Source organism: Meriones unguiculatus, chromosome 7 (assembly GCF_030254825.1).
Source record: "Meriones unguiculatus strain TT.TT164.6M chromosome 7, Bangor_MerUng_6.1, whole genome shotgun sequence".
In the NCBI taxonomy this organism is placed as follows: domain Eukaryota; kingdom Metazoa; phylum Chordata; class Mammalia; order Rodentia; family Muridae; genus Meriones; species Meriones unguiculatus.
The window spans coordinates 46,458,861-46,486,130 of NC_083355.1; the positions used below are offsets into that span (position 1 = coordinate 46,458,861).

Consider the following 27,270-nt stretch of genomic DNA (forward strand, 5'->3'; position numbering starts at 1 on the left):
TGGGAGCTTGTGTGGAAAGGCCCAGGTGGGGGGTTAGTGGGCAAAAGATGTAGGCTTTGCTCTGGGACTTTTCTAAGTCACTTTTCTCTGAGCCTCAGTTGTCCTACCAACGTTCATGCTAAACATGCTGGATTCATAGGAAAATCACATCAAACACCTGTAATTCTCAGGTGATTCTCGGGACCCAATAGGCCCTGACTGAGAGGGTAATGGACTTTAACAGACAGAGGTGGGGGTATGGGGAGGGCAGCACCCCAGAGGGATAGGTGGGCCAGCACAGTAGGGAGGGAATAAATGAGGTGGGGGAGGTAGAGCCTAAGGCAGCAGAGCACCCAGAGAGGCCAGCAGCAGGCCTTGGACACCGCAGTGGTGTTCTTACTGGGCGGTTAGTGAGGACATGGGCAGAGGCAGGGACTGAAACTGAGGGGCTGTGAGGATAAGGAGAGAATGGGAACAAAACACACTTACTGACACACTCTTGTTTGGCTACCATTGTCCCTTCAGGACACTCTTGTTTGGCTACCATTGTCCCTTCAGGTGCAGAAGGTGACCAAGAAGCAGCCAGGAACATTAAGGGTCAGCTCAGGTAGAGAAACCAATCACCAAGTGGCAGCCTCTACCTTGGTCATCTTCTTGGTCTTCAGTGCTCATTAGTCTCCAGCTTCATCCAGCTGCAAGATCACAGCTGGACAAACAGCAGCCACACAGGCCTGCTGGGCAATAGCCCCCAGAATTCCCCATTAGGCGTTCATTTCCTGAACACTAATCACAAGCCAGGCTCTGGTAACAAGGACTTAATTTACTGTCACAGAACTCCATGAAAGTGCTGCTGCTATTTGCAGTGTCCCAATGAAGAAACCGAGTTTCCTGCAATGACCTCCCAAATGTGTTATCAGGTAGGTGGCCAGATTTGTGTTGAAGCTCAACGCATCCTAACCTCAAGGTTGACACGTGATAGTACTACCCTGCAGAACCCTACAACTAGAGTACTAGTGTGGAGAATAGGAAGTCATGGGGAGGTGGGCATACTGGCTCCCCAACTTTGCTTCCCGAATCCCTGTGAAACAGGAAGTGTACCCTATGGCCACCCCTCTGGTTCTTAAGCCCCAATTCTCCCTACAGGAGCCTACAGTGCCTCAGAGCCTTCCAGAAACTTGATCCAAGTCAACTGTGACAAGGAAAAAAAAGTCTGGATACAGAAGACATACAAACTTTTTTTTTTTTTTTAACTCAACAAAGGGCTTTATTGTTTTTAATTCACTTCCTTAGAAGTTAAATTTTTAAAAACACTCTTATGGAGTTTGTTCACTTGTGCTACATTCAAAACCAATGCCAACCAAAGCTCTCAGCAACAGGTGACAGTGAGCATGCCTTCCTGGCTCTGCTGGGGACAGTGAGGCCAGCCACCCAACTCCAAGCTTTCCCCATGTGGGCCCCATCCATAAAGCTCCCTGACTCCTTGCTGCTTAATGACTGGCATTGAACTTGCTTCACATTCACTCTATAAAAGTATTATCAGAGATAGGGTTGGGTGATTTGTTTTCAAGCCCTGGGTTACACTGGCTGCCTTAGTGCAAAGGAGCTGGGTTGAAATGGGAGCCCATTGACAACGGGCTACCTTCTGCTCCTAGGCCTAAGTAGACGTAGAAACTATATTACAGATGCATGTGCCAGTACGAGACATGCAAGTGTGCTGTGTACAGCAGATGGGCACGCACACACATGTGCGCGTGAAGGAGCAATGTACACCCGTGGGCCCAGAGGTGCAGTGGGGCTCCGTGCTCCCGCCCAGCCTCTCTTTTCTAATCTAGCACTCCTGCATTCTAAAACCCATGTGGGCAGCTGGGGTGTCCTGTGGAATGCTTTCAGAGGGGTACCTGAGTCCTGCTGACCTCCCTTTGGGGACCAATCCCTATGCGCATTGTCAGTAAACATTAGAATAGCCAGATGACCACAGAACCTGGAGAGCTGGCATCTGTCCCGCACGGGCATTGTCCATGCGCGTCCCAGTCGCGCAGCTCTGCCCTGTGTGGGGTGTCTGATGTTCTGCACTGAAGCAACTGGCAGCAGGGCCACTGTCCTGACAGGGTGTGTGTCCTGTAGGGTCCCTCATCTGGGGGAGCCTCCCACCGGGGCAGTTTATCCTTCATCATAGGCATGGGATGGGTAAGCCAGCATAAGGCCAGAGCCTGGATCCCAGTTCCGAGGGTCTGTAGCCCTCAGTGCCTCTCCTTGTGTCTCTTCTGCAACCTTCACTCTGGAGCTCCATAAGAGAGAGAAAGAGGGAGGCAGGGAGGCACGCTGTTCTAGGCTCAGGCCTATGCTCTGAGCTGGCTTCAGTTCAGCCCTTTTTCTGGCTAGTGCCAAGTATAAAACATAGTCCATGAATGTCAGGTCCATGTGACTGCCAGACCATGCCAGGAGCTACCCAAAGCTGGAGGGAAATGTTCCCCACAACAGCTGCTCCCACTTCAGCCCTCAGGTTAAAGACAACAAGAGAGGAACCCGAAAGCTCCAACATCAGTCCTCTCCCAAGTACACATCATTATTTGCAGCATCCACGCTAGAGATCTGAGTAGACCAGCACTCAGCGCCTTCCACAGAGTCAAGTGATTGCCCCTCCTTGTGTGCAGCAGCCAAGGGCTACCTAGCCCTATGGGAGTTCTCTGAGGTGCAGCCCACAGGCCTCCTTCTGCCATTTTGGTCTCTTGCCTTCTGCCCTGGGCCTCACCAGCCAGCTGGGTAGGGTCTCTAATATTCCGTGGGCCCCACGCTTCCCCACAGATGGATCAGAATAGAGAGAACCAACCAGGACCCCCGACCCCAAATGTACACATTCCAATCCTATTCCTGGATGTGTCTGTGCGCAGGTCATGCAGCACAATGGGTGAGGGGCCAGGAGAGGGGCCGCAGCCTGCAGGGGTGACTACTGCATGAGGGCGGTGGGCCTCTGGAGGCGCAGGATGAGCATGCTGCCGATGGCCCTGGGCACATGCGGGGACTCAGGATGCAGCCTCATCTTCCTGGACTCCGGGAAGCTCTGGGCTTTTGCCCCCTTCTCCACATCCTTCTTTCCTGTTAGGAAACATCAGGGATCCCAGGAGTCAAAATGTGTGCGCAGGGGATTCCCATTCACATACGGACGACTATTCTACAACTTCCCACACCCCACAGGCCTCTCTAGGACCTCTTCCATCAGGGCAGTCCTTTTTGCTAGTTCCTCTGGCCACAGCCTCAACCCAAAACCCTCCCGTGGCTACCCTCTGCTCTGGATGAAACCTAAACCTCTCAAGAGCCTCTCACCATCTGACCCAGATGACTTTCTGGTATCCCATGAGTACTGGCCAGGTCAAAGGTCTTCTACATTGACCTTCACTGGCCCCCAATGGGCATAAAGGCTTCCATTCCATTTTCGTTGCCTTGTTCACAGGACAGCGTTATCTTGGAATTCCATTATTCAACAGATTCCTGAATCTGATCATACCCAAATTTTGTTTTAAAAATATCCAATCAAAGGATCAGTCTTACTGAACTGGACTAAAATTATCACGAATAAATGTTTAAAAAATTGGGTCTACCAAGGGCTCCAAGGTTCCTGATGAGGTTAAAGTGTACTTTATCCTTATTTTTGTTGTCTAATTCCAGGAAACAACCTAGATGTTAGACCAGTCGTTAACCGGTGGCTGCTTCACTGTACCACCAGGGGGCACCAGACACAAACACTGGGCTCTCCAGGTCCAGTTTTCTGAACAACTGTGATTCAGACTGTTACTACATCCTCGTTGACAGACTCCCCTTCCACCCTCAGATCTGTCCCAGTTTGTCAAATTCTATATGCTCCCCTCCATCAGGCGCAACCCCAGCAGCTACCTCAAAGAGAAGTCAGAAAATGTGTAGACACGAGCTCTCCCAGGTCCACCTCTACTGTGTGGCCTCTCCTTGTAAGGGCACCTGCACAGTGTCCATGCTCACTTTCTTGGAAAAGCCCCTTTATCACATGGCAAGTACAGTCCTCCCCAGAGCTCCCTTCACAGCCCAGAGAGGTGCCCAAATGCCCTGGGGCCATGGTATTCTGGTTCTCTCTGAAGGTATATTCACAAACTCTGTAATTGGTAGGTGAACTTTGCTACAGCAGAAAAACTGGAAGTCAGAATCGATGTTCAGAGAACTGATTTTTGACCTCTCCCACAGAGCGGTGAGTCTATACGTATGGTTCGAAGTAGCAAACAGGGGTTCCTCTCTTCCAGCCTGTCAGCCAGCCTGTCCACATGGACTTGCTGGTGGCCATGGAAAACAAGGGCCCCTCAGGAGGGCATTAGAGGCCCAGCCTGGGGCCAGGGAGTGGTCAGAGTGCCCATCTATAGGGACACCAGTCTTCAGAAAGGAGCAGACCTGAGCCTGTCCACAGACTTTCGACTGCCAAGGGCCGATTGGAAGCCAGAGGGCTGCGCTGGACCCAGCAGGTTCCCAGAGAGAAGATCTGTCCCAGGGAGGGCGGTGCAGGACCCTGGGTCTGAACAGGGTACAAATGGAGCCTTTCTCTGAGACCCGGCTATATCCCCAGGCTCGCAGGCCAGCTCCACACTAGTACAAGCCGGGAACATGCCTCAGCGCCACACCTGAGCCCAGGGAGCAGCCCACAGGCCTCAGCCCACCGTACTTACATCAGCAAGTTTCCTGGCGCAGACATGGACCTTTCTTCCCTGCGTGCTTGGGGCTCGAATGGGTTCCCAAAGGAGCGCTTTCTCAACATGGACTTGACCAGGATCTAGGGAACACAGACCAGTACGGGGAACAGGTCTGGTCAGCCAGTCCCAGCCTAGGCAAGCAGGTGGTTTCTGGGGCACGGTGTGGGGTGCTTGAGCCCCGCCTCCCAGCTTTTCACTGTCATGCCCAAGGCACCAGTGTAGCGCTTCGGGAAGAGCAGCAGTTCACCAAATCATGCAAGCAAAGACCTGCTGCTTCCTGCATGGCCCTCACCAAACCCCAGGTCCCTCCACTCCCCTCCCGGCTGAATAAGGCGACCTTTCCCCATTGACTCCAAGGGATCAGCAGCTTCCATGGCCCCTGTACCCTGGCTGAATGACCTGATGCCCTACTGTTCCCTCAAAAAACAAGAGCAGAGCAGGTCTCAGGCAGTGGCCAGACCCTTCTAAGAGGAGAGGCCCCACTCGTCACCCTCTTACCACAGTGGTCCAGCTGGGGATGAGCTTGACTGAGTTTTTCACCTCCTCCTCCGTCACCTCCACCACACTGCAGTGCTCTTCCTCTGAAGGGAGGGGTTCCTCTCCATGCTTGGTCACCCAAGGGTGTAACTGCAGAGCCCAGGAGATGGGGAGGGCTCAGGGACACAGGCATACAGACATGAACCAGCAATGGTGGCAGGCGCCGCTACCATTGACCTTGAAGGAGTCCTCAACCCCAAAGCCTCAAACCAAAGCACATGTCCCAGTGTAGGTCCCTCCAGAAGAGGGCACAGACCCTGCTCAGGCCATGGCCTCTTCTTCTCCCACCTTAATATCCGACACTCCGATTCTTGTCTCAGGGTTCTTGTCTAGCATCTTCAGGATTAGGTCTTTGAGGTCCTCACTGATCTCTGGCCTAGGCAGAGGGGAGGAAAGGAATGAGGATGCCACCACTGAGGGCCCCTCTCTCCCCTCCTTGGGATCAGGAGTAACCCCAACCACTTTCCTCAGACAGAGGGACAGAAAACTACCCATCTGCCCTGGCCCTCCCAGGGGTCAGTACGCCCACCGCAACTCTGAAGGCTGAGATGGGACCCTCAGAGGCAAATGTTCTGCTAGGGTTCAGAATCCCTCCCCAGGAGTAGGCGAGAGCCTCCACGGCCCCTTCCACGGACAACTCACTCCTCAGGGAACACCACAGCTTCATTCTTGATCTTCCTGTGCAGGGCCAGGATGTACTCATCAATGAAGGGGCACTGTGGAAGACAGACAGGAAGCAGGCCTTGATCCACACTGCAGTGGGCGGCAGCTTATGCCCCAACTCCATCCCAGCAGATGGGAAGGGCCCCATCTAACTTGTTCAGGGCGCATAGCAAGGGAACAGCGATGTAACTGAGTGAGTGGGCCACCAGCAGGACAGCCTGCAGCAAAGCTTTCACTCTCCCAGGGTTTGGTGTTTGGGGACGTGTCCACTGAGTGCCGCCCCCGCCCCTGGTCTCCTTAAGTGTGGTCACCAGGACCAAAGCACCCATGGGCGGGAATCTTGACCACATCAGTGCTAGAGGTCCCAAGGCCCCAACAATTTGAATCAACGATTGAGTGGATGAAGGAACAAATGGCATCAGGAGAGCGAAGGGCAGAGCTCACCCTGGCTGGGGGGAGGCAGCACCGTCACCTCCTCTTGGACGTGTGCCGTCCCAGGACTGCACATGAACCCCTCCCAAGCAGAGAAAGATAAACAAGGGTCCTCTCCTCCCTTGGAATTCCTGGGCTTTTTCCAAAGCCATTTTGTCCAGGGACACAAAAGAGGGTCCTGCATCTGTCACCTGCTCCTGATTCCTTGGATCCAGTCACACAGTCATTTGGCAGGGCTCTCAGGACTCACCTTCCCATAGACAAAGCAATACAGTGTAACCCCAGTGGCCCATACATCCAAGGCCTGGAAAGAAACAAGCCCATGTCAGTAAATATGACCACCACCGCCACCCCTCCCGCTGCCCAGCTTTACCAGGTTGTGGAAGAGCTCTGTAGGAACCCTCCTTCCCCAGGCAGGCATCAACCAGCAAGCACTCTTTGGGGCTTGCTCTATGCTGGGCCCTGTGCTAAGGTGGACCAGAACAGGGCTGCAACACTCCTGGGATTGTAGAATTTCTAGGGACAGGTCCTGAAAGACACTGTTTCTAACTCAGTAGGTTCCAAACCTCATTTCATCCATGGGTCATCTGTTGCCTCCATGACACAGATCTATTCCCAAAATAGCACTATGTATTGAACTTTGCTCTGGGCTCAAGAGAGCCTCACTTCAGCTACTGTGCAGCTGTTCCTGCCCACCCTATCCCCATGCCCTCCTACAATGCCTCTCGGGCCCAGGTAGGGCCCTCATGTGTGCGGCCCCTGACACAAACACCCATCACTACCATAATCATCATCACATCACCATCATCACCACCTATCCAGGGAGCGCCAGACAAGGGCAAACTAGTGTGTACTGCAGGACATCAGTACACAGTTGCTTTTCAAAACATGAAGGTCAGAATGACAGAGAGAGGTCAAGAAGCTGAACAGCATGGAGAACACAGGACAGCATGTCTGTAAACCGACACTTGGGAGGTAGCTGTCGGAGAATCAAGTTCAAGGTCACTCTCAGCTACACAGCAGGTCCTAGGGCAGCATGGGATGTGTGACACCCTGTCCTCACCACCCCAGAAGAAGGGTGGAGAGAGAAACTCCCCCAGAATAGAGGGCTCTAAGGAGCCTTTATGGATCTCCAGACAAATAAATAAATAACGCTAGGCAAGATGACATTTCAATTCCATTTCACAATTTAAATGAGTGTAATACATTATAGAACAGTCTCATCAGTGATAAACTCCTGACCTTAGTCACTGTACTGAGGTTATCTAAGAGAATGCCTTGCTCTTAGCAAAGCCTCTAAAGTACATGTGACAAACAGACACGTTGTTCCAAAGTGAACTTTTGAATGGCTCAGAAAACTGTAACAGGGCTACGCAGAAACATAAAGACAATGAAAAAGCTAATGTGGCAAAGCTGGTGAACCTGGGGAAAGAGTTACATGGCTCAGGGGCTAAGAGCACTGGTTGCTCTTCCAGAGGATGTAGGTTCAGTTCCCGGCACCCACATGGTGGCTCACAGCTTTCTGTTACTCCAATCCCAGGGGACTGAACACCCTTTCTGGCTTCTGCTGGCCCCAGACACACAGTCCGTGCCCTGACATACATGCAAGCCAAACACTCGCAACATAAAATAAAATACTGATTTTTTAATGTTACACAGTACTCCTTTATACTGTGCTTGTAACTTTCCAATAAAATTAGAATTACAGCAAAATAAAAAAATCCTTTGTGGTTTTTGTTTTGCAGCGTTGGTGAATGCGTTGGTGAATGAACCAGCACACACAGGCTAAGCAAATGTCCTACTACTAATCCGTGTGCCCAGCCTTGAATAGGAATTGAAATAATTTATGCCGCTGCTTGAGCTCCGAGCCCCACGCGGCCCGACTGCTCTCCTTCCCTGCACGGCAGCACATAATGCTGCAGTGTGCTCCAGGCCAGGAGGGAAGCCATGCACCCTGCTGCAGTACCCTCAGGAAACCTGCCTGTCACTTCAGCAAAGCCGATGGCTAGCCCTCTAAACCGGGCATCTCTGCACTGGTGACACTGGAGAACCGTGCAACCAAGCAACAAACTCTCTCCCCTCTCCCCCTACCACTTCGCTCCCTCTTTCCCTATGTGTTGTAAGGAAGCTTACAATTTGGTGTTGGGCTGCATTCATCTTTTGCCACACGATAGTCTAAACTCCACCGAGTCCTATGCCTCTCAATCCTCTTGCACATTTCTGTTTCCAGCTCAAATTTTCATTTTTCATGGCCTAATGTAGACCCTGCCATGTCCAGGACCCAAGGAGGGTCCTCCACCTTCCTCTGACTGTGACTCTCAGCCCTCACCACCATGCAGAAGGATATGAATGGGACAATTCCTATTCCAAAACCCAGCACAGAGCCCCACACAGAACAAGCAGCAGTAACAGATTCAAGTGAGACTGCAACCATTTGCTAGGAAACAGAGTACATGTTGGGCTCCAGAGAAGAGGCAGGCATGGCATTATCTAGCTACAAGAAGCCTACAAAATGTCCTCAGTTTCCCAAGTGGCCCCCGCTGCAAGCTGTTCTGCCCCTCCACCCGAACCTCAGCCTAGCCCAGGCCCTGGGAGTCACCTTCCCACTGAAGCTCTGGCCAGAAACAGAAATGGCCTCTGGGGCCATGAATGCTGGTGTCCCTGCAGTGGTAGACAGCTGGGCATCATTCCCTTCGAACTGGTTGCTGACCCCGAAGTCGGCGATCTTCACATGCCCATCATCCCCGAGGAGTAGATTGGATGGCTTGATGTCCCTGTGGACGATCTTCTGGCAGTGTACTGCAGAGAGAAGCCGGTGATGGGCAAGCCTGATCGCTGCCCAGGGTACCTCTCCTGCCTTCACCAAGCTTAGGAAGCAGGCTGTTGCCTCCCAGCCCATGTCCACTCTTGTTATGAGAGAACTTCAGAAGATGACATCAGGGTCACCTGCTCCATTATGCAAGTGAAGGCAGTGAGTGGAATCCTGGGAGTATTTGGACTCCAAGTCCAGTGCTCTTTTCACAACAAACAGGGCATTTCTTGCTGAGGAGGGAAGTAGAGGAAAATATGGGGGAGAATTTCTTCATAGGCCCTTCCCACATCAGTGCTGCCTGCAGGCCCAACCCCATCCAAACCTATTCCCAGTTCTTCCCCACACCCAGCCTCGTCAAGGGAATCCCCACTCCTAAGACTGAGGCTTTGCATGTGGGGAATACACTGTGCTACAGACACAACTGCCTCAGCTCCAAGGATCTGGAGTAACAGGGTTTTAGAGAAGGTACTGGGCCTCGGTACCACCAGCATGAAGAGGGTTGGGGTGAAAACCAGACATCTTCAGTCTAACGAAGCCAAAGTCAGAAATAGCGCAGAACACTGAGAGCCTGTTTTGTCTCCAGATCGAACCCTGAAGTCCCAAATGATGCACCCTTGACTGTGGAATATGGTCTTAAATTCTTTTCTCAGCCCTAGGCTTGCCCTTGTACACATGCAAATGTCCAAAAGATAACAGTATCAATATACATCTCAACATCAGAATTTGACATCTGTCTACAACCCCCATCACCAGCAAAAGAGAACACCCCCCCCCCCGTGCTAGCCAGGCAGGGTGATACATGCCTGTAATCTCAGATGACACAGGAGGATTGCAAATTTTAGACTAGCCTCGGCTATCTAACAATACCGTCTCGAAAAAAGAAAAGGAAAAACAATCTCCAGAATTCTCCCTACTGTTCTCTGATCCTAAAAACTGGTTTAAAAAAATTCTCAAGACCACCTCAGCTCCTCCTCCACTCCACCTCAGAGCAAGTAGCCATGGAGGCCTGAGGTGAAAATAGTCCAAGCTGGGTAGAGTGTCACACACTGTCTTCAGTGGGCACTTAACAGACTGCAGCAGGTAAGGGGTCTGAGGAGCTTAGGCTACACAGTAACACCAAAGTTAAGAGCATGCGAGTGTGTGTGTGCACGTGTATGTGCGTGCGTGTGTGCGCGCTCTCTCTCTCCTGTGTGTTCGTGTGTGTGTGTGTGTGTGTTCGTGTGTGTGTGTGTTCGTGTGTGTGTGTGTGTGTGTTCATGTGTGTGTGTGTGTGTGTTCGTGTGTGTGTGTGTGTTCGTGTGTGTGTGTGTGTGTTCGTGTGTTCGTGTGTGTGTGTGTGTGTGTGTGTGTGTGTGTGTGTGGTGCATCTCAATGTCTAGCTTAATGCACTGGCCTCCATCATCTGGGCCTTTCTGACCAGCCCTTACTGTCCCTCTACAAGACCAGAATCACAAGTCTTTGGGGCCCAAGTAACTCCCTCATCCACCTCTCCCTGGTGCTAACACTCGCCCCAGAGATGCCCTTCACTAGGATCAGCTGGACCCTGAGAGGTTGTAGATTAGCATGCTTCTGAAGTGGGGTTAGGAGATGGCAGGCCCTCAGCAAAGGAGAAGGAGCCAGAAAAGGAAGGGGTGGAGCCAAGCTCTGGAAGAGCTGCTCCTGCCCTTCGCTGACTAGACCAATAGACCCAGGATCAAACGCACCCACCCCTCTACACTATGGGCCTTTAGTGGAGTCTAAGTATTAAACACTCTCCTCTAAGTGCCTCAGTTTCCCTCATGTACAACGATTAACTGACGACATTAATCTGAAGACACTATAGAGGCTCAGCAGCATAAAGATGCCCCATGTCACACCTCAGCTAGGGAGGGGACACTACACTCACAACAAACCCAGATAAGATGTTAGAGAGGTGGGCGGCACCCCATTCCACCACCCAGGCCGGAGCCCGAGGCCTCTGAGGGCCCTCCTCTTCCTAGACCAGACAGTCAGTCACCCCATGCTGGCCACCCCACCTCCTTCACATCTCATTGCCACTGCCCTAATCCTGACCCCACCATCTGTCACTTGAGCTGTGGAAATAGCTTGCCCTTGGCCAGCTGGCCGCCTCTCACACCCTGTCCAGCCACTACACAGCTGCCAGGCAGAGCTTTCTAAGAAGCAAATCCTGTCAGGTCTGCCCCTGCTCAGAGCTCTCATAACACTGACAGGATTCAGTCAGAGCGTCTTCCTCACAGACGTTTCCCGTCCTCACAGTGCGGCCTGGACAGTGTTCCAGCACCACTGTTCACTGGCCACCAGGCCACGCTACTTGGATTCACCACACAGACTGAACTCCAGTCTTCAACACTACAGCGTTGCCTCAGCCTGACAGGCTTCCTACCATCAGCCCTCAAAAGTAGCTGGGGAACTCCCACTCTTGCTTCAGGACCTGATCCCAGCCTCTTCCGGAAAGCAGACCTGGCCCCTGCGCCTCCCTCCCCAGCCTTGGCAGGCATCATCTGCCACTCCTGGGCAGAGCTCCCTTGGTCATCATCTGTGTGCCCCAAGTAGGTGCGCTTAAGCGAGAGAAATGTAAGCGAACGTACTCCTGACACAGAAGCTAAGCAGCCCCGAGCTCTTGCCTTAGGGCTTCTCACAGGTAAACCCACCCCTGCCACCACCCCTGCCATGCGCTCCGTGCCAGGACACACTCTTCCCCAAGCAGCTGGACACAGATCTCTTCCATTCCACACCTCCTGACAGCAGAAAAGACCGGGACAGAACACCCAGAGCCACAAAGTGGCGAAATCAACGCATGCCCAGTGAGGTCCACTCTGGCTCACACTCGCACCTCCCCGCCCCCATCTCCACTAGAGCTGATTGGTAGACCAGCGGTGACTGACAGGAGGACTCCAGGCTGTTCAGCGTGGGCCAGCAGTCTAACTCACAGTACTCCAGGCCCAGGATGACATCCCGCAGGTAGAGGCGAGCTTGCTCCTCCGGGAAGGGCTTGTCGCAGGGCACTTCCATGACCGGCCTGTGAGGAGGGAGGGAGGGGGTCCGTGAGTGCGATCAGGAGTACCGCTGTCTGCAGCAACTGGGGAACAAGCACCCTGGGGGGAGTCTGGTGCTCACTGGCTCACAGAACTCAAGCTACTAGCTTCTCGCACATGCCAAAAAGTTGTGACCTATCTACATACCCTTTCAATCATAATTTCAAGCCAGCTTTGTCTCCGTCTCCACTAGCTTGCAGTTCTTGCAGAATTAAGTTTAACCTTTTGAACTAGTGACGATAAAACTGTGGGCCCAGACCCTGTTAGGTCCCTGCCTGAGACAGGGTGTGGCTGGCATACTCTAACCCTCCAGGTAGGGGCGGGGCGTCCCCTCTCCCAGAGGCCCTTCACTACCTAATACAGACCTTTTGGTTCCTCCCGCCTTTTTTGTCCTTTCCTCCTCCTCTATGCCTTCCCCCCCTCCTCTGTCTCTGTCTGCTCCCCCCCTCTCTTTTTCTGTCTCTCCCTTCTTTTTCTCTACGCACACTTTTCCTCTCTCTCACGTCCCCTCCCACTGCTCCCAATAAATCTGCATTTATATAAGATAGCAAATTAGCTCATTCCGATATTTAATCAATCACCCACAAGTCATGAAATCAATCAAGTGGGCCTGTTTCTTGTTTTCTTTTCTTTTTTTAAGATATTTACTTAATATGTATACACTGTTCTGCCTGCATGCCAGAAGAAGGAGTCAGATCTCACTGTAGATGATTGTGAACCACCACGTGGTTGCTGGGAATTGAACTCAGGCCCATCTGGAAGAGTACCAGTGCTCTTAACCACTGAGCCATCTCTCCAGCCCGTTTCTCTTTTTCTAATGAAATAAAATGTTTCAGAATGTGTAGCATGTGATAAAGACATATATGTATATATGTGCAGATATATTTCCAGCTTATCAGTTACAGATCTGGACAGCAAATTTTTTAAACCTAGTATGATGGTGCACACTTTTAACTCCAGTATTCAGGAGGCAGAGGCAGGAGGATCTCTGCAATTTGGAGGCCAGCCTAGTTTATACAAGTTCAAAACAGCCAGGGCTATATCGTGAGCCCCTATCTCAACACAAAACAACAACAAAACAGCAAGTGCCTGTAATCCCAGCACTTCAGAGGCAGATGCGGGAGGGTCACCCTTGAGCTCAAGTTCAGTTAAGTCTACATAGTGAGATCTTGTTTCCAAACAAACAAACAAAAATAACTACATACTTCTTTTGTTGTTTTGAAACAGGGTCTCATATAGACCAGGCTGGCCTAGAATTCAATGTGCAGCTGGGATGACCCGAAATTCTGAAGTTCTAATTCTCCTGCCTCCACCTCCTGATTTCAGGTATTAGCTCCAATCTTGGTCCTACGAAGCACTAGAGACTGAGCTCCTGGTGTGGTGCTAGGTCAGCACTCTACAGCGCTACAGGCTCAGCCTCTAAAAACCTCTGGCTTTGAATGCAGGGTTTTATTTGTTTGTTTGTCTAACAGTCTTTCAGGAAAACACCAGCAGAGGGATAGTTCACAGCCTCCATTTGAGGCGTGGCAGTGAGAGGTTCGAGTCACCACTACCCCTGTGCCCATTAGTCCATGCCAGCTGCTCTGCAAATGTTCTGATAGAGCAAATAAGGCAGGCGGTGCTAGAAGAGCAGGCTTCATCCACAACTTGCTGTGCACCTTGGGCCGGCAATTTATCTACTCTGATCCTTGGCTTTTCCCTCCCATCACCACCAGTTGTTAGTAGAGCTCAGAGAACCACTGGTGACATAAATACAGTGTGAGCTGTATCCCATGTCTACACTTTTACCTGAAAACATTCCTTCACCCACTTCCATCCAAATACCTTCCTAGTTTCTCAAGGTCTGGCTCAAAGCCCATCCCTTCTCGCCTAGACCCCCAGGGCTCTTATTTACCCCTGAGGCAAGAGTTCTCACGGGCAGGTGCACAGCTCTGCTTTCTCTTACACTAGCTGACCCCTGGGCAGGGAGACAAAGGGGAGGATAGGGAGGCCTGGATTAGAAACGACCTGCCTGACTGGGACGGGGAACTCACCCCTTTCTCAGGAGGTCAAACACTGAAAGAAAAGAAGAGAAGGGAAGGTGTTGTGAAGCTGTAGGAAGGCCAGGGCCAAGGTCCCGCCCTGTTCTGCTGAGGAGCCGGGGCATGGGCCAGGTGGGAGTACACTCACTGTGAGCCCACCTGGCCCAACTTCAGGAGCTCAGTGAGAGCTCCTGGCCACTAACGCTCCTGACTAAACCCTTGCCTTTTGATGCCTAGCCCAGCTCTTTTGCACTGCCTACTTCCTGTGATGGAGTGGAAACCCAGGGTCTTGCACATTCTGGGCAGTCTTTAGAGCTTCACCTCCATTTCTCCAAACTTCTTCCCGAAAAAGCCTAAGCATCAATCAGGATAAGGAGTTAAATAGTAACATCCATATTAATAAGGATAACTACAAATGTGCACATTTCCTGACATCAACCCTCTGAGATACATACTACCATTATCTCATTTTATTATTTTATTATTATAACTATCCTTTTTTGAAGGGCTGGGTGCTGAGCCCAGTTCCCCAAGCATGCTGGGCAAGTGCTCTACCGCTGAGTTACTCTCCCAGCCCTATTATCCCTTTCATAGGAGAGAAAAACTAAGACAGGATCTCCAAACTCATTGTTTTAGCCAGCTTCCTGAACTTACTGAGCACAGAACCACACTGCCTGGGAGTGATGGCGAGGCAGGGAATGCGGCCCAGGAGTAGTCACTGACTACTGACTAATCTGACTAAGCTAAGTCTCGCTCTTCAGTGCTGCCCAAGGGAATCCAGGAGTGAGAGTACAAGTGATCATGGCCACTTAACATCCTGTGTGTCTAGGGAACCCTGGAACCCTCCCTAGACAAGCTGCTGTGGGAATGAGCTGGGGGACTCACCCAAATAGAGATTGTCCTCAGCAGGGTCATCCAGGACCTGGTAAGGGGGAGCAGACACAGGCACAAGGCTTGAGGAGGAATGGGGTTAGGGAACCCAGACTGCCCATCATTTCCTAACCCAAGACCCCTGCTGTGCCTGGCAGCCACCCTGGACACAGCAGGAACTGTGCAGGTACCCACAGAGGGGCCTCAGTATCACTGACCTCTCCCTCAGCCCCCCACTGGACTGCCTCAGCACCTCCACAGCCCCATCGGAGGATACTCTGTCTCCAGCGTCTCACCCAGCTGATCCCTAGGCCCTGGCAGGCTGAGCACCCACTCAGCCTCCCACCCACCAAGCGCAGAGCCTCAGCACTCCTTACCTCAATCAGCTTGACGACATTCGCGTGGTCCAGCTTCTTTAGGATGGCAATTTCCTGGTACACACGCTCCAGAGGCAGCAGCTGCTTGGCTGGCCCTTCCTGGGCAGCTTGGGACCCTCTAGGGGGAGGACGGCCTATGACCAAAAAGCAAGTCAAGGCGCTGGTACTGGAGAAAGACCTCCCTCACAAGGCTGAGATCTCCCTCCAGTCCATCCCCAGGTCACTGCTCCTGTTCCCTCCCCTCCATGCCCACTCCTACACAAAAATAGTTAAGGACTATTCCCTCCTCCTCTGCCCCCAGCCTAGGAACTCCCAAGGTCAACGTATACATACGAGGAAAGCCATACTGCTTCAGCAACTTCTTTTTGGAAAGAACTTTCATCGCCTATGGGGAAAGGAGCATTAATATCACGTATGTGCAGCCACCAGGAGCTAGAAAAGGCCGGTTACATGGGGACTGTGGTACATAGGCATACTGGCAGCTGCCCCCAGCACTGAGCATGTGGCCAGGTGTGTGTCTATGCAGCAGCTGAGTCCAGGCCTTCCCTCCGTTCTCCCACCAGAGGACACCAGGCCCTGCTCACTACCCCAAAGAACAGGAAGCTCATTCCCTCAGCACACCCAGGAACAGGAACCCCCCACCCCCATAAGAGGCAGCCCTTACCCCTTTCCCCAGCACTTCTGCCTGCTACCCAGGCTTCTGGGGCCTGACCTGGGCAACATCCCTTCCCAGCCCCAGACTCACATAGTGTCTATCTTCACTTTCGTTGTAGGCCAGCCTCACCACACCGTAGGCACCCTGCAGACAGCCACTGGTCAGCCCCACAAGACACAGCCAGCCTCCCTCTCTCTGGGTCTGGCTCAGGAAATGACAGGCCCGTCCTCTGCATCCCACCCTTAGCCTATCGCCTACCTTCTTGGCCTCACACCTCCAACAGACAAGGAAAGAACTCCTGTGCCCTGGGAACCACCTCCCCCTCCCACGTACGCCCACCTCACAGCTCCATACAGCCTCTTGTCTCCCCTAGTCTCCATCAAGAACCCTGGTAGTCAGAAGTCAGACATTATCTCTGCCCTCCTCTGGTGGTCTCCCAGTCAGGCTGAGGTGTTCTTGGCTCTGGTCCCTCTCCCCCTCCATTTCCATCAGAGAGGAAGAAAGATACTCAAAGATGCTTTGCAGAACTCCACCCCGCCCCTGCCAGGGTCCTACCTTGCCGATCTCACTCTGCAGCCTGTACTGGTTCAGCTGCACACAGTCCTGGGGGAGAGGGCAGCGTCAAGGACGGCTCACTCAGATGCAACAGTGCTCCCGTCTTGGGAGAATGCTCAGGGCTTAGGCTCCTACTTCCCAGATCCCAGGCTCTCAGCAGCCTTTCAAGGTTGGATTGGGAAGACCGGAGGGTAGCCATCGCCACCATGAATAAGATACAAGAATCCTGGGGTAATATGTGCAGATACTAAGGGTGAAGCCCTAGCCATGATGTGCTCCCTTCAGTCACTCCACCTTGCATTCAGATCCAAGCCCACAGAAGACCAGAACCTGGAAGCACACAGCTGTTTCTAAGTCAGAGCAGTCTCTCGGAGGCAGGATTACGGCTCAAGCTTGGCGTGATGGAGGTGTAGGGACGGACACAATCTGTCTTCAAAGCTCTAAGAAGGCTTCTTAGGAGCAAGAGAGGGTCCTACGGCTGGGCTGAGGGTGGGAAGAGGAGGGCAGGTAGCCCTCCCCTGGGTAGGAAGAAGCCCTGCTATCAGGTGGCAAGCTTCTCGGCTGCAAAGGTATGTAAACCCAGAAAGCTAAGTATGTGGCACTGTGGGCAGACCCCAGGCTTTCCTGACGGGTCCGCGAACAACCCCTCACTCCACCCCACCAACCTCCGTGTCTGAGATGGCCACGTGGTGGGACTCGATGGTGGGTCTCCGCCAGGCCCGAGGAGAGATGTGACTGCCAGGTCCTGTAGAGTAGGGCCCACCCTGGGCCTCCAGACAGCTTCCAGCTGGCCGCTCCTGCAGGGAGAACTTTCTAGCTGAGAGGCTGGGCCGCACTGGTGTGGGTCTTGAAGCACTGCCAGCAATCACAGAGGCAGCTCTGGCCCGGGGCGGAGGGTCCACACCATTCCTGGCAGGCGCTATGCTCTCATCGGCCTCTTCCAAGTGAGCCACATTGATGGCTGCTACCCGATCTACCAGTTCTGCCCGAGGGTCCTGGCAGTAGACAGCAGGGCCGCTCTCCATCACTTCAGTCAGTGGATCCCCTGAGTAACCTTTTTGGGAACCTAAGAGAGGACAAAGTGTCACTCCTGGCTAGGCAAGTGGATTGGGCCGAGGTCCTTCCCCCACTATAGCCACGGTGCTATAGACCTACCTCACGGCTGTTCCCTTGGCCTGGCTTGCTAGCACCCAAACCTAGGGATTCCCAGTAGCTCACTTGGCTCTGCTGCATGCCAGTCCTCTAGCCCTCCGTGTTCCTGCCTGTAAAACAGGTAGTGTCACTTCTGTTCTGATGCCTACATAGAGAAGTGCATCAAAACTGATTCTGCAGTCAGGACAGAGAGATGCGGGCAAGCCTGCAGTCCCAGTTCAGTCCAGCCCCAACCATGAAGGCAACTCAGTGGCTCCGCAGTCACCACCCTAGCTGACAGAACCTTCCAGTACAGCCCCATAGAAGCAGCCTGGGCATTGGAACTGCAGAGCCAGACTCCTCCTCCAGGAGTGCCTCCCGGATGGCCCAGACCTTCACTCCGCTCTCTCTCACTGTTGCAAGAACATTTCCTGAGGCCTCTGGCCTCTGTCACCTCCTCTCACTATCTGCAAGACCCGGTCTTGACCTCCTCCCCAGTAGAGCGGCCAGCCAGGAGAGTGCACTAGGGGAGGGTGCCACCTGGGCCTGCCACACAAGACACTAGTGCAGTTTTTCCTTCCAGCCTGCCCACGGGGCCAAATGTCCCTTACAGCTGCTCTGCTGAGGCTGAGGTGCTCCTGGGTCTGACTTCACGCACACACCTTCCACCTATTGCCTTCTAAGGTCCCCAGCAGTAGCCCTGGCTGATCCTCAAGTCAGTGCCCAGCCTCATGCCCAATCCTCATCTCAGCCATGACCCATAGTTATGCACTGGCCCCAGATGAGCCCTGACTTACTCGCTATCTTCTCCATTGCCCAAATTCTGGCTCCACCCCTACCCAGTGCTCCCTCCCTTCTGGAGCCTCACTCTGTATCTTCTCAGAAAAGGAAGTAAGTGGACTCTTGAACCTCTGCCCTTCCGGTCTGTTGCTGACTTCCTCTATCCTGACTGCAACTCAGAGAAAACAGGCCCCATGAGTGCCATGCTCATCGTACCTTTGGCTCTCCACCCTTTCCTGTGAACATCGTCAGGGTGGTAGGGCTGCCTGAGATGCCTTCACCACTAGTTGGGAAGCCACCTCGCTGCCGCTCTACCACACTTCTGAAGCAAGCCAGGCTCCCCCTCTGTGCTGTCCCTAGCTGCTCCGGCTACCTCCAGCCTTGGAGGTGATAGGGCAAAGGTCAGAGCTTCTGCCTGGGACCACATGTGCTGAATGACTGGGAGCCAGGAGGCAGCCGAGAGAGAGGAGCTGCTGCTGGCATGGAGAAAGGAAGAGAGTTTGGGGACTTGTGAGGCTAGAGCTCTGAGAGGACACCCTGGAAGAGGTGAGAAGGGTGAAGAGGGCTGCAAGACTGAGAAGAGCCTTCCCGAGCCTGACTCCTCTGCCACCTCTCCTGCATTCCCCATCAGGCGGCCCTTCCCAGAGGTCCAAAGTGCTGAGATTAGTTCTTCAGTCTGCTTTGTCTCCATACAATCACTTGTGTCTTTCAGCACTGCCCGGCACGGAAGAGCTCAGTAAATATTTGCTGAATACAAATGGTCTCCATGGTGATCTCTACGGCTCTGGTCCCATTACATGGATGGGAAGGCAGCCTCAGTGAAGGAACCCCGAGCAGCCTTAGGCTGCAGACCACATTAGGGGATGGAGGACAGAGTCAGAAGTTCCTGCTCTCTGCTCTCAGGCAGAGACCGAGGGCCTGAGAGCCCCCAGCAGACAGCAGCCACAGGCTTCACTGGCCCATAACATTTGCATATAATTTTCCTAAGACTACAACTTCTAAAAGGCCACCTTCCTTTGGCTCCCTTTCCTTCTTTCCTCAGATGGGGGTAAGAATGGGTCTGGGGCCACACAGCAAGTGAATACTGGAGCCTCCCTGTTCTAAAGACTGTTGCCTGGCTTGTACCCAGGCTGGGGGCAGGCTGCCCACTCCCTGCCTATTCCTCACTGGTGAAATGGGGCGGGTCTCACACCCATGTGGTGCTGGGGTGTCAAGAAGCTGATGCTTGTTAGGAACACAGAACAGTGCTTGCTACTAACAAGCTCCAAAGAAGTGAGTTGTGACCGCATGGAAGGAGCTGGGGCCCAGATGGATGCGAGGGTGGCTGTGGGAGGAGGCTGTGAGAGCTGACGTCAGGCTCTCCATCCATCCCTCCCTCTCGCCTGGATCAAATTCAGGTGACTAAGCAGGGCTTGGCTGGAGGGACGCAGTAGGGGAGACCCAAAGTGTCCAGGAGACAGGGCCTTGTGCCTGGCCTGCGGCTGCACTATAGGCATGAGGGCCCGTGTCTGCCCGGGAGAGACCTGGAGGAGGCTGGGGCTGCCCTGCCTGTGCTGTGTATCGTACCTAGGAGCATATCTGTGCAGACAAGACCCCCCTCCTTTTACCAGCTGATCTTGTGTACTTCTGTCTCTTTAGGTCTGCATATACATGGGCCAGGAAAGGGAAGCCAGATTCCAGAGGTTAAATTGCCTTTCCCTACAGGGTGATCTGATCACAAGCCTTTGACTGGTGGTGGTTTGTAAGGATAGCCTGGGGGTCCACTCCTCCTTGGCAGCTCACTCAATGGGTCTTCTCAAAGTCCTGCCCAAACTAAAGCCTTGAGAATTGCTTTGTAGAAGCCAACTCAGCAGATGAACACAGAAGAAGTGGACAAATAGAAAGATGGACAGACAGGCTGAAATCCAGGCTCAGTCCCAGGGCATAGCAAAGACTCTTGCAGGCACAGGGTTCCTCCACTGGCCTAGAGAGCAGTCCTGGCCACACAGTCTCCATCGTCAGCAAAGCTCAAATCCTGTCCTCTTAGATGGGAGTGGTGCTGCCTGGGTTAGGACACTAAGGGTTTTGGTTTAATTTTTATTATTTTGGGAGGTTTGGGAGACAAGCTTTCTCTGTGTAGCCCTGACTGTCTCTCTCTGTAGACTAGGCTGGCCTCAAACTCACAGAGATCCACCTGCCTCTGCTGAGTGCTGGGACAAAGGCATGCAACACTTTGCTGGACTAGGACACCAAGCCTGAAACATCAGTTTTCTCATAGGTGAATGAGACAGAAAGCTACTGCCCCTCCTTCTAGGAACCCTCAAGGAAGTGGGTGAAGCTACGGACACAGACGCGGTCTGTGCCTAAGTAGTGGTATGGCTGGTCTGTGTGTGTCAGAAAGCAACCCAGAGTGAACCCCATTCTACCAAACACAACCTACTTTAGATGCCTGGCTCCAGACTGGCCTGACTCAGGCTTCTCCTCCAAGCTGCACCGCACCCTCCGAGTGTCTGCCACTCCCAAATACACAAGCTCTTGGATTCAGAAGCCCACTTCATCTGACCTCCTTCCGAGGACATGCCCTGCCCAGCTAGGTCCTTCCACAGAGGCCTGAAGAGGAAAGAGCAAGAAGACCCTGCTGTTACCACACGGGCTCAAGCAGTGCTATCTGTGGGAACTTCAGGGACCAATGACTTCAGAATGTTCCAGAGCCAGGCTGTGCCAAAGACCAATTACACCCAGGCAAAGGCTGAGCGGCCCTGATCAGCCAGTGACTGGCCACGGAGCAAATGCAAGGAGGTGGCGGGGGTGGCAGCCGTGACATCTCAGGGCCACTTCACTGCAGCCTGTTTATACTTCTAACAAGGGTCTAATGGCTCTGGCAGTGGTGCCTGCTGCAGCTCCCGCCCCTGCCTGGGATGACTCAGTCCCCTAAAGGGAGACCCAGGAGTCTGGTGCCAAGTCATGCTGGAGGATGCCTGCTGTGAATGGCCCTCCCACTACCTCTGGGGATCCCCCAACACCCAGGTGGTCCCATGTGTCCCCCTTTGCAGCTCTCCTCAAGGTGTCCCTCAGCCCACCTACGGACATCTACCGGCCTCTGTTCCTACAGCGGCTCTGAGCCTCCACCGTCTTCCCTCCCTGTTCCTGGGCAGCTCAGCTCCATCAGGGACCCATCCAACTCAGCAGCCTCTCTGTACTGTTTATCCTTCTCTGCCCCATCACAAACTGGGAACTCCATTTCTTCAGTTCCCATAGAGCCTGGACCAGAAGGGCAACAGCCAGAGAGACTGTTTCCCCTTTCTCCCTCTCTCTCAACCCCCCACAGCTCCTGCAGCACCCGCTCTCCACTCTGGCTGCATCCCACTACTTCAAGCTTCCCAAACTTGAAGGCTGTGTCACCAGGCCTTTGCACAAGCTGCGCCTTCTGCCAGGAACACACCTCCCTTGGCTTTACTGCCTGAAGACCAGTTCAGACAGTACCGCCTTTGAGATGCATCTTTGATCTCCCCACTGCTGGCTGGATGAGCTCACTAAGTTGAACCCTTAAAATAGGTTCTGATCTCCACTGTCCTTTCACTACTTCCTGGGGTCCCCCTACTTCCAGATTCATAGCCCACTGCCCCCTCAACGCCAGTTGCTAGTGGGAGGATTTCTAAAATATAAGTATGTTTGGAGTCTGCCCCTAGTTCTTCAGGGGCCTCATACAGGCACTCTGACTCCTGGCATACAAATCCACAGTCAATCATTCCTGCCACAACTATTCATCAGGTATCTGCTATACAGGTACTAGGAGATAAACCAGGGAACCCAAAAGGCAAGTCCCAATGGGCTCTCACCATTTGCTTTCTGGTAGAGGCAGGAAGCGACAAATAAGAATGCTAGTAATGACCATGTGATAGGTTCTGTGGGATGCTCTGGGAAGACAGAGCAGGAATAAAATGCTGGAGATGCTATTCATAGAGCGCAGGAAGCGCTTGTTTTCAATGCGAGGTCGGAGCAGTTATGAAAGGAGTAAAGCGGCAAGCAGGGTGGACATCTGGGGAGGAGAATCTCTAGTCTGAGGGACTGGCCTACAGGTGCAAGTGCCGTGAGGTGGGAGGGTGCTTGCTCTGTGTGAAGACCAGCAGAAAGCAGATGTGGCGCCAGGAGACAGGTCCTTGGTGAAGGGCTACATCTGGAGAGAGCCCAGGTCCATTCACACTGGCCTCAGGAGTGTTTTCCTGGAGGAGGTGACACTGAAGCTCTTTTCTGACCACTGAACAGGATTCCAGAGAGGGAGATGGAAGTTCACCCGTGACTCTAAGAGAGATCCCCTCCCAAAACGGACTTCGGCTCGGTTTAGGGGTGGGCAGGGCTCTGTGAAGAAACCAGAAGGCCTCCAACGCCAGAGGACTCTTAAGTAGGGAAGTAATTCAATTGGATGAGGTTTAAAATAAGCCCCATTCCTGCTGTGAGGACAAAGAGCAGATAGTAGGGTCTAGAACAGCCTGACCCACAGTGTTCAATGGAGGAGGTAGAGATGTGCAGAAGGCCCAGCCTTCTGGGATTTTCAAGGACACAAGCTGTGTGCTCCTCTCACACCCTGAACCTGGCCAAGGCAAAGAGGGCATTCACTGGGACCCCCGGGGCATGTGACAGCGAACTCTGCTCACTCTGCACGCACCCCTTCCCTGACAGATGTATGTCCTCGTGACCCATGCTCACACACCGCTCCATCCTGAAACTCACCCCCTACATACACAGGCACACTCTCGTGTCCACGTGACGCACGCACACCGCCTCCAAACACCACACTCGGCTCCCCGCGCACGTGTGCACCCTCGGAGCACCAATCCTGTGCCCACCAGCCTCAGAAACCGCAGCGCCGCCTCCGCCACCCTCAGCCAGGGGACGACTGCGCAGCAGCCGAAGTCGTTCACCGCATCCGTCCCATTCATCACCCCGCCCCCCAGCTCTCCACGGAAGACTCACAGGAGGGGCATGGGAACAGCGCTCCACGGAGATCTACACGTGGGTGCACCCGTCCAGGCCCACTCCGAATAGATACGGCCTCCACCAAGAGCCGGGCCCCGAGGCGCCGCGCGTGGGGCTCCTATGCAGTTCCGCAGACAGCAGCTGCGGAAGAGACGCAGGTGGCCAGGCACCCGCATAGCTGGCTTAGAAAGGTATAGGCTCGGGGAGCCCCTCGTACCCGACCCTGCAGACACCGCGGGGACCGCTGCACGCCAGGTCTCGGCTGCCCACGTAGACGTGGCCTCGCAGACCACCCCTCTACTGCACGCTCGCTGCACAGGGCGGCTCAGCCGTCCGCATGCCAGTTCCCCGAGCCCGCGTCCCGGCCGCCGACCCCTACCTCGGCACCTGGCGACAGTCTCCGTGGTGGGCGCCAGGCTCGCTCCCGCCGCGCGCGCCCCGCCCTGCCCGCCTCGCCGGGCCAGGATCGCCCGGCTCAATCCGCCGGCGCCGCAGCTCCCGGCTGCGCTCGCTCCCCCGCCCGCCGCGGCGCCGGCCCGCGATCATTGGCTGCACCGCGCAGCGCCCCGCGGCGCCGTCCAATCAGAGCCCGGTCCTCTCGCCCACGGGCGGAGGGGGGCGGGTCTCGGCGAGATCGGGAGGAGGCGGCTCAAGAGAGGCCCTGTGGCTGGGCCCCGACGCGTCACGCCCCCGGCGCCCGCAGACAGGCAGGCTAGGGGAACCCTAAATCCCTCGGGCCACGTCATGGGCCCCTCAGCCTGGCCTGAAGCGTACGGTACTCCCCCGGTTCGCCCCTCACCCCCGAGTCCTCAATCCGGTGTCCTAGCCTGTCGAGGCAGGAGCATCCCTCGCTCGGCAGAGGAGAGGTTAGGCGGAGGCCGAGGGAGGGAGAAGGGCCTGCAGTTGAGTGTTCTCTTGGGGTGGGGAGTGGGGGGAAGCCAGGAGGAGGGAGATTCGTCAGAGTGCTGGGGTGGGGCGGCACTCAGGCCTGGGGAGGCGCAGGAGGCAACAAGCCCCCGACTGGGGCTGAGGGAATGGAAAAGAGCCCGGCAGGCAAGACCAAGTGGCCTTGGCTGTGGTTGTGCTGGGGACTCTGGCCTTCACAGACTCTTGATTCAATCCTGCTAGCGTCTTGGAGATCCCCCACACCACTGCTTACCTCAAACCCAGACCCAAATTGAAGAGTCAAACCTGATCTCCTCCTGTGTCCCTGTCCCAAACTGGAGTCAAAAGCCAGGAATTAGCTGTGTGATAGGTTTTCTGACCAACCAGTGAAGCACAAGGCTCTGCCATGCTGCCTCTTAAGGGTCCCCAAAGTCTGCTTACCTCACCCCACACCCTGAGCTCGGCCAGCACAGTCATGCCTCCGCCTCCAGGCCGTTCACCCCCATCCGGTCTCACTGCCCACTGGCCTTTCAGGGGCAGCCAGGGCAGGTTTCAGAAACACCAGACAGCTACGTCCTAGGATCTTCCACTGCTCCCCGAATACCTTAAGAATAGGTCCCCTCAAACCCTTCTTAGCTCACTCCTTACCACTAGCCTGCCTAACACCCATTTGGAGATCAGTTCAAGAAGGCCTCTGCTTCCAGGAAGCCTTCCCTGTGACCTCCTGGATACCAGAATGACCAGCTGGCCTTCCTCAGCGCTTTCCAGATCTCAGTACCTCTTCACCTGAGTCTTTCCCATCTGGACTAGGAACTCTTAAGAGCTTCACCCAGCACAGCTTGACTCCTGATGGATGTCCAGCATATGTTTGCTGAATGAATAACTAATTGGATCCAGCAAATTGGAGGATTGGATCTATTGAGCAGGAGTTCAGGAAAGAACTGGGCCAAAGGGCCTTTTTTTATTTTTTTTCCCAATTTTGAAGAATGAATCCAGGGCTTCCAGCGTTCTAAGCAAGTGTGCTACCATTGAGATACACTCCAATATCAAGGAGACAGTCTCAGGAGCCCTCCAGGACTCACAGTCGTAAGTAGAGCTGTGGGAAGGGTCAAACAGATCACCTGAGACAATACCAGGAACAAAGTCCTTGCCCAGGTAGATCAGAATTCTGCTGTAGGCAACGGCGAAATCTCATGTGCGCGAGTGCCGTGAGGAGCAGCTCCAGGCAGACACGGTAGCTCTGCTCCACAGAGACCTTCCAGAAGTGGTTCCCTCCACACCCTGCACCAGAAACCCTGGAGGTGGCCTTGGTGCTCACGGTTCGGAATAGAGGAGCTCCAGTTAGCTCACATTCATTCCAGGCTTTGGATGGAGAAAAACTACAAAGGATCAACACTAACTCTTTCTTTTAAAAGCTATTTATTTGATCTGGATGAATGTTTTGCCTGCATGTGTGTATGTGCATCTGTGTGTGCCTGTGGGTGGTTGTGAGCCGTTACGTGGGTACTGGGAGCTGAGCCGGGGCCCTCTGCAAGAACACGTGCTTTTGATCACTGAGCCTTCTCTCCAGCCCAGCACTAACTCTTTTAAAGAACGTGCCCAGAGATTGACACGAATGTTCCCTGTACATTCCACTAACCAGACCCAGTCACGAGAAATGGAATGTGGAAAGGCTCTGGGCAGTGGTGGTGCACAACTTTAATCCCAACGCTCAGGAGGCAGAGGCAGGCAGGTCTCCAAGATCAAGTCCAGCCTGGTCTACAGAACAACCAGGGCTACACAGAAAAGCCCGATCTCAAAACAAAACAAAACAAAACAAAGCAAAAAAGCTCAATAAAACAACAGCAACAACAAAGCACACAAGGAAATGCAGCCTCTGTTGTAAGCAGTCACGTGCCCAGCCAAGGAGCAGGGGCTGTAGCACCAAGAAGAATATTATATCCAAAGACAGTGAGTGGCAGTGTGGACTAGGCATTGCCCTGGGCACTTCCCGCATCCTCTTAACTCAACCCCAGCAAAGGTTGCCAGTAACCCTGACGCACAGGGGAGCCTTGGAGAGAAGCCGCTTGCCAAGGGACACAGTGAGCTCTGTGGGAGCTGCAGGAGGTCTTCCCCTCCACTCCATGCTTGCCAGGAAGTCAGGGGAGGCTGCACTGGGATGCTGCCATGGGGAATCTCTGAACAACTGCTAAGTACTGGGAGCCAAGCAAGATGCAGGCCCAAGTATCCCTGCGGATTTGCATCAAGGACTCTGCTAGTGACCTTGGCAAGGGCATCTGGAAGTGGTTGGGGTGGAGGAGGCAAGTTTCAGACAAGGGCAAACTGGTCTTTCTGGAACAGTGGCAATGAAGAGGGAGTAGGCTGCTGTGCAGGAGAACATGAGCAGGGAAGAAGGCAGGAGAGGAAAACACAGGGCGAGCGAGCGAGAGGAAGCTGCCTTGGCTGGAGGTATCCGGATTGGTTGGATACTTTTTTCTTTCCCGCAGGAGGAAAAGACAGGAGGCTCCAGCTTTAGGGCTGGAAAAAAGGAGGGTCAGAGGTTCTTAGCTGGGGAAGATGGCAGAAGGCCAAGGTCTGAGAGAACAACTGGCCCGTGCTGTCCACTTTGCTAGCCACTTCTGTGAATTAAAAGTAAATAAGAACTGGGTGTGGTGCTGAATATCTGTGATCCTAGCATTTGAGAGGCTGAGGCAAAAGAATCATAAGCTTCAAACCAGGACACATAGTAAGGCACTGTTTTAAAATTAAAAAGTGATACGACTCTAGGTGCTCACTGGCTACCCTTGGCAAGTGGCCACCACATTGGACAGTACTGATCCATCCCTATGAGAAGCTGTGTGGACAGACTGGTCTAGACAGAGCAGGACTGCGGT

At 53.7% G+C, this 27,270-nt stretch overlaps 1 protein-coding gene across 6 annotated transcripts; it reads right to left on the bottom strand.

Annotated features, from left to right (window-relative positions):
- Window positions 1-779: 779 nt before the first annotated feature.
- Camkk1 (calcium/calmodulin dependent protein kinase kinase 1) lies at window positions 780-24,005 on the bottom strand. 6 transcript variants are annotated; one of them, XM_021654626.2, is made up of 18 exons: window positions 23,510-23,646; window positions 20,976-21,145; window positions 17,801-17,907; window positions 17,311-17,711; window positions 16,646-16,693; window positions 16,181-16,234; window positions 15,769-15,820; window positions 15,436-15,569; window positions 15,074-15,110; window positions 14,201-14,222; window positions 12,063-12,151; window positions 8,920-9,119; window positions 6,571-6,624; window positions 5,868-5,941; window positions 5,514-5,601; window positions 5,187-5,315; window positions 4,665-4,768; window positions 780-3,075 (listed from the first exon to the last, which is right to left on the bottom strand). In XM_021654626.2, exons 4-18 carry the CDS (start codon window positions 17,668-17,670, stop codon window positions 3,003-3,005), a joined length of 1,518 nt encoding a protein of 505 aa, XP_021510301.2. In that variant the 5' UTR covers window positions 17,671-17,711; window positions 17,801-17,907; window positions 20,976-21,145; window positions 23,510-23,646; the 3' UTR covers window positions 780-3,002. The 6 variants fall into 6 exon arrangements, with proteins under 6 accessions (XP_021510301.2, XP_021510302.2, XP_060243318.1 ...); XM_021654627.2 differs by lacking the exons at window positions 20,976-21,145; window positions 23,510-23,646 and adding an exon at window positions 23,892-24,005; XM_060387335.1 differs by lacking the exon at window positions 20,976-21,145 and having other exon boundaries at window positions 23,510-23,648.
- Between the last annotated feature and the right edge of the window lie 3,265 nt (window positions 24,006-27,270).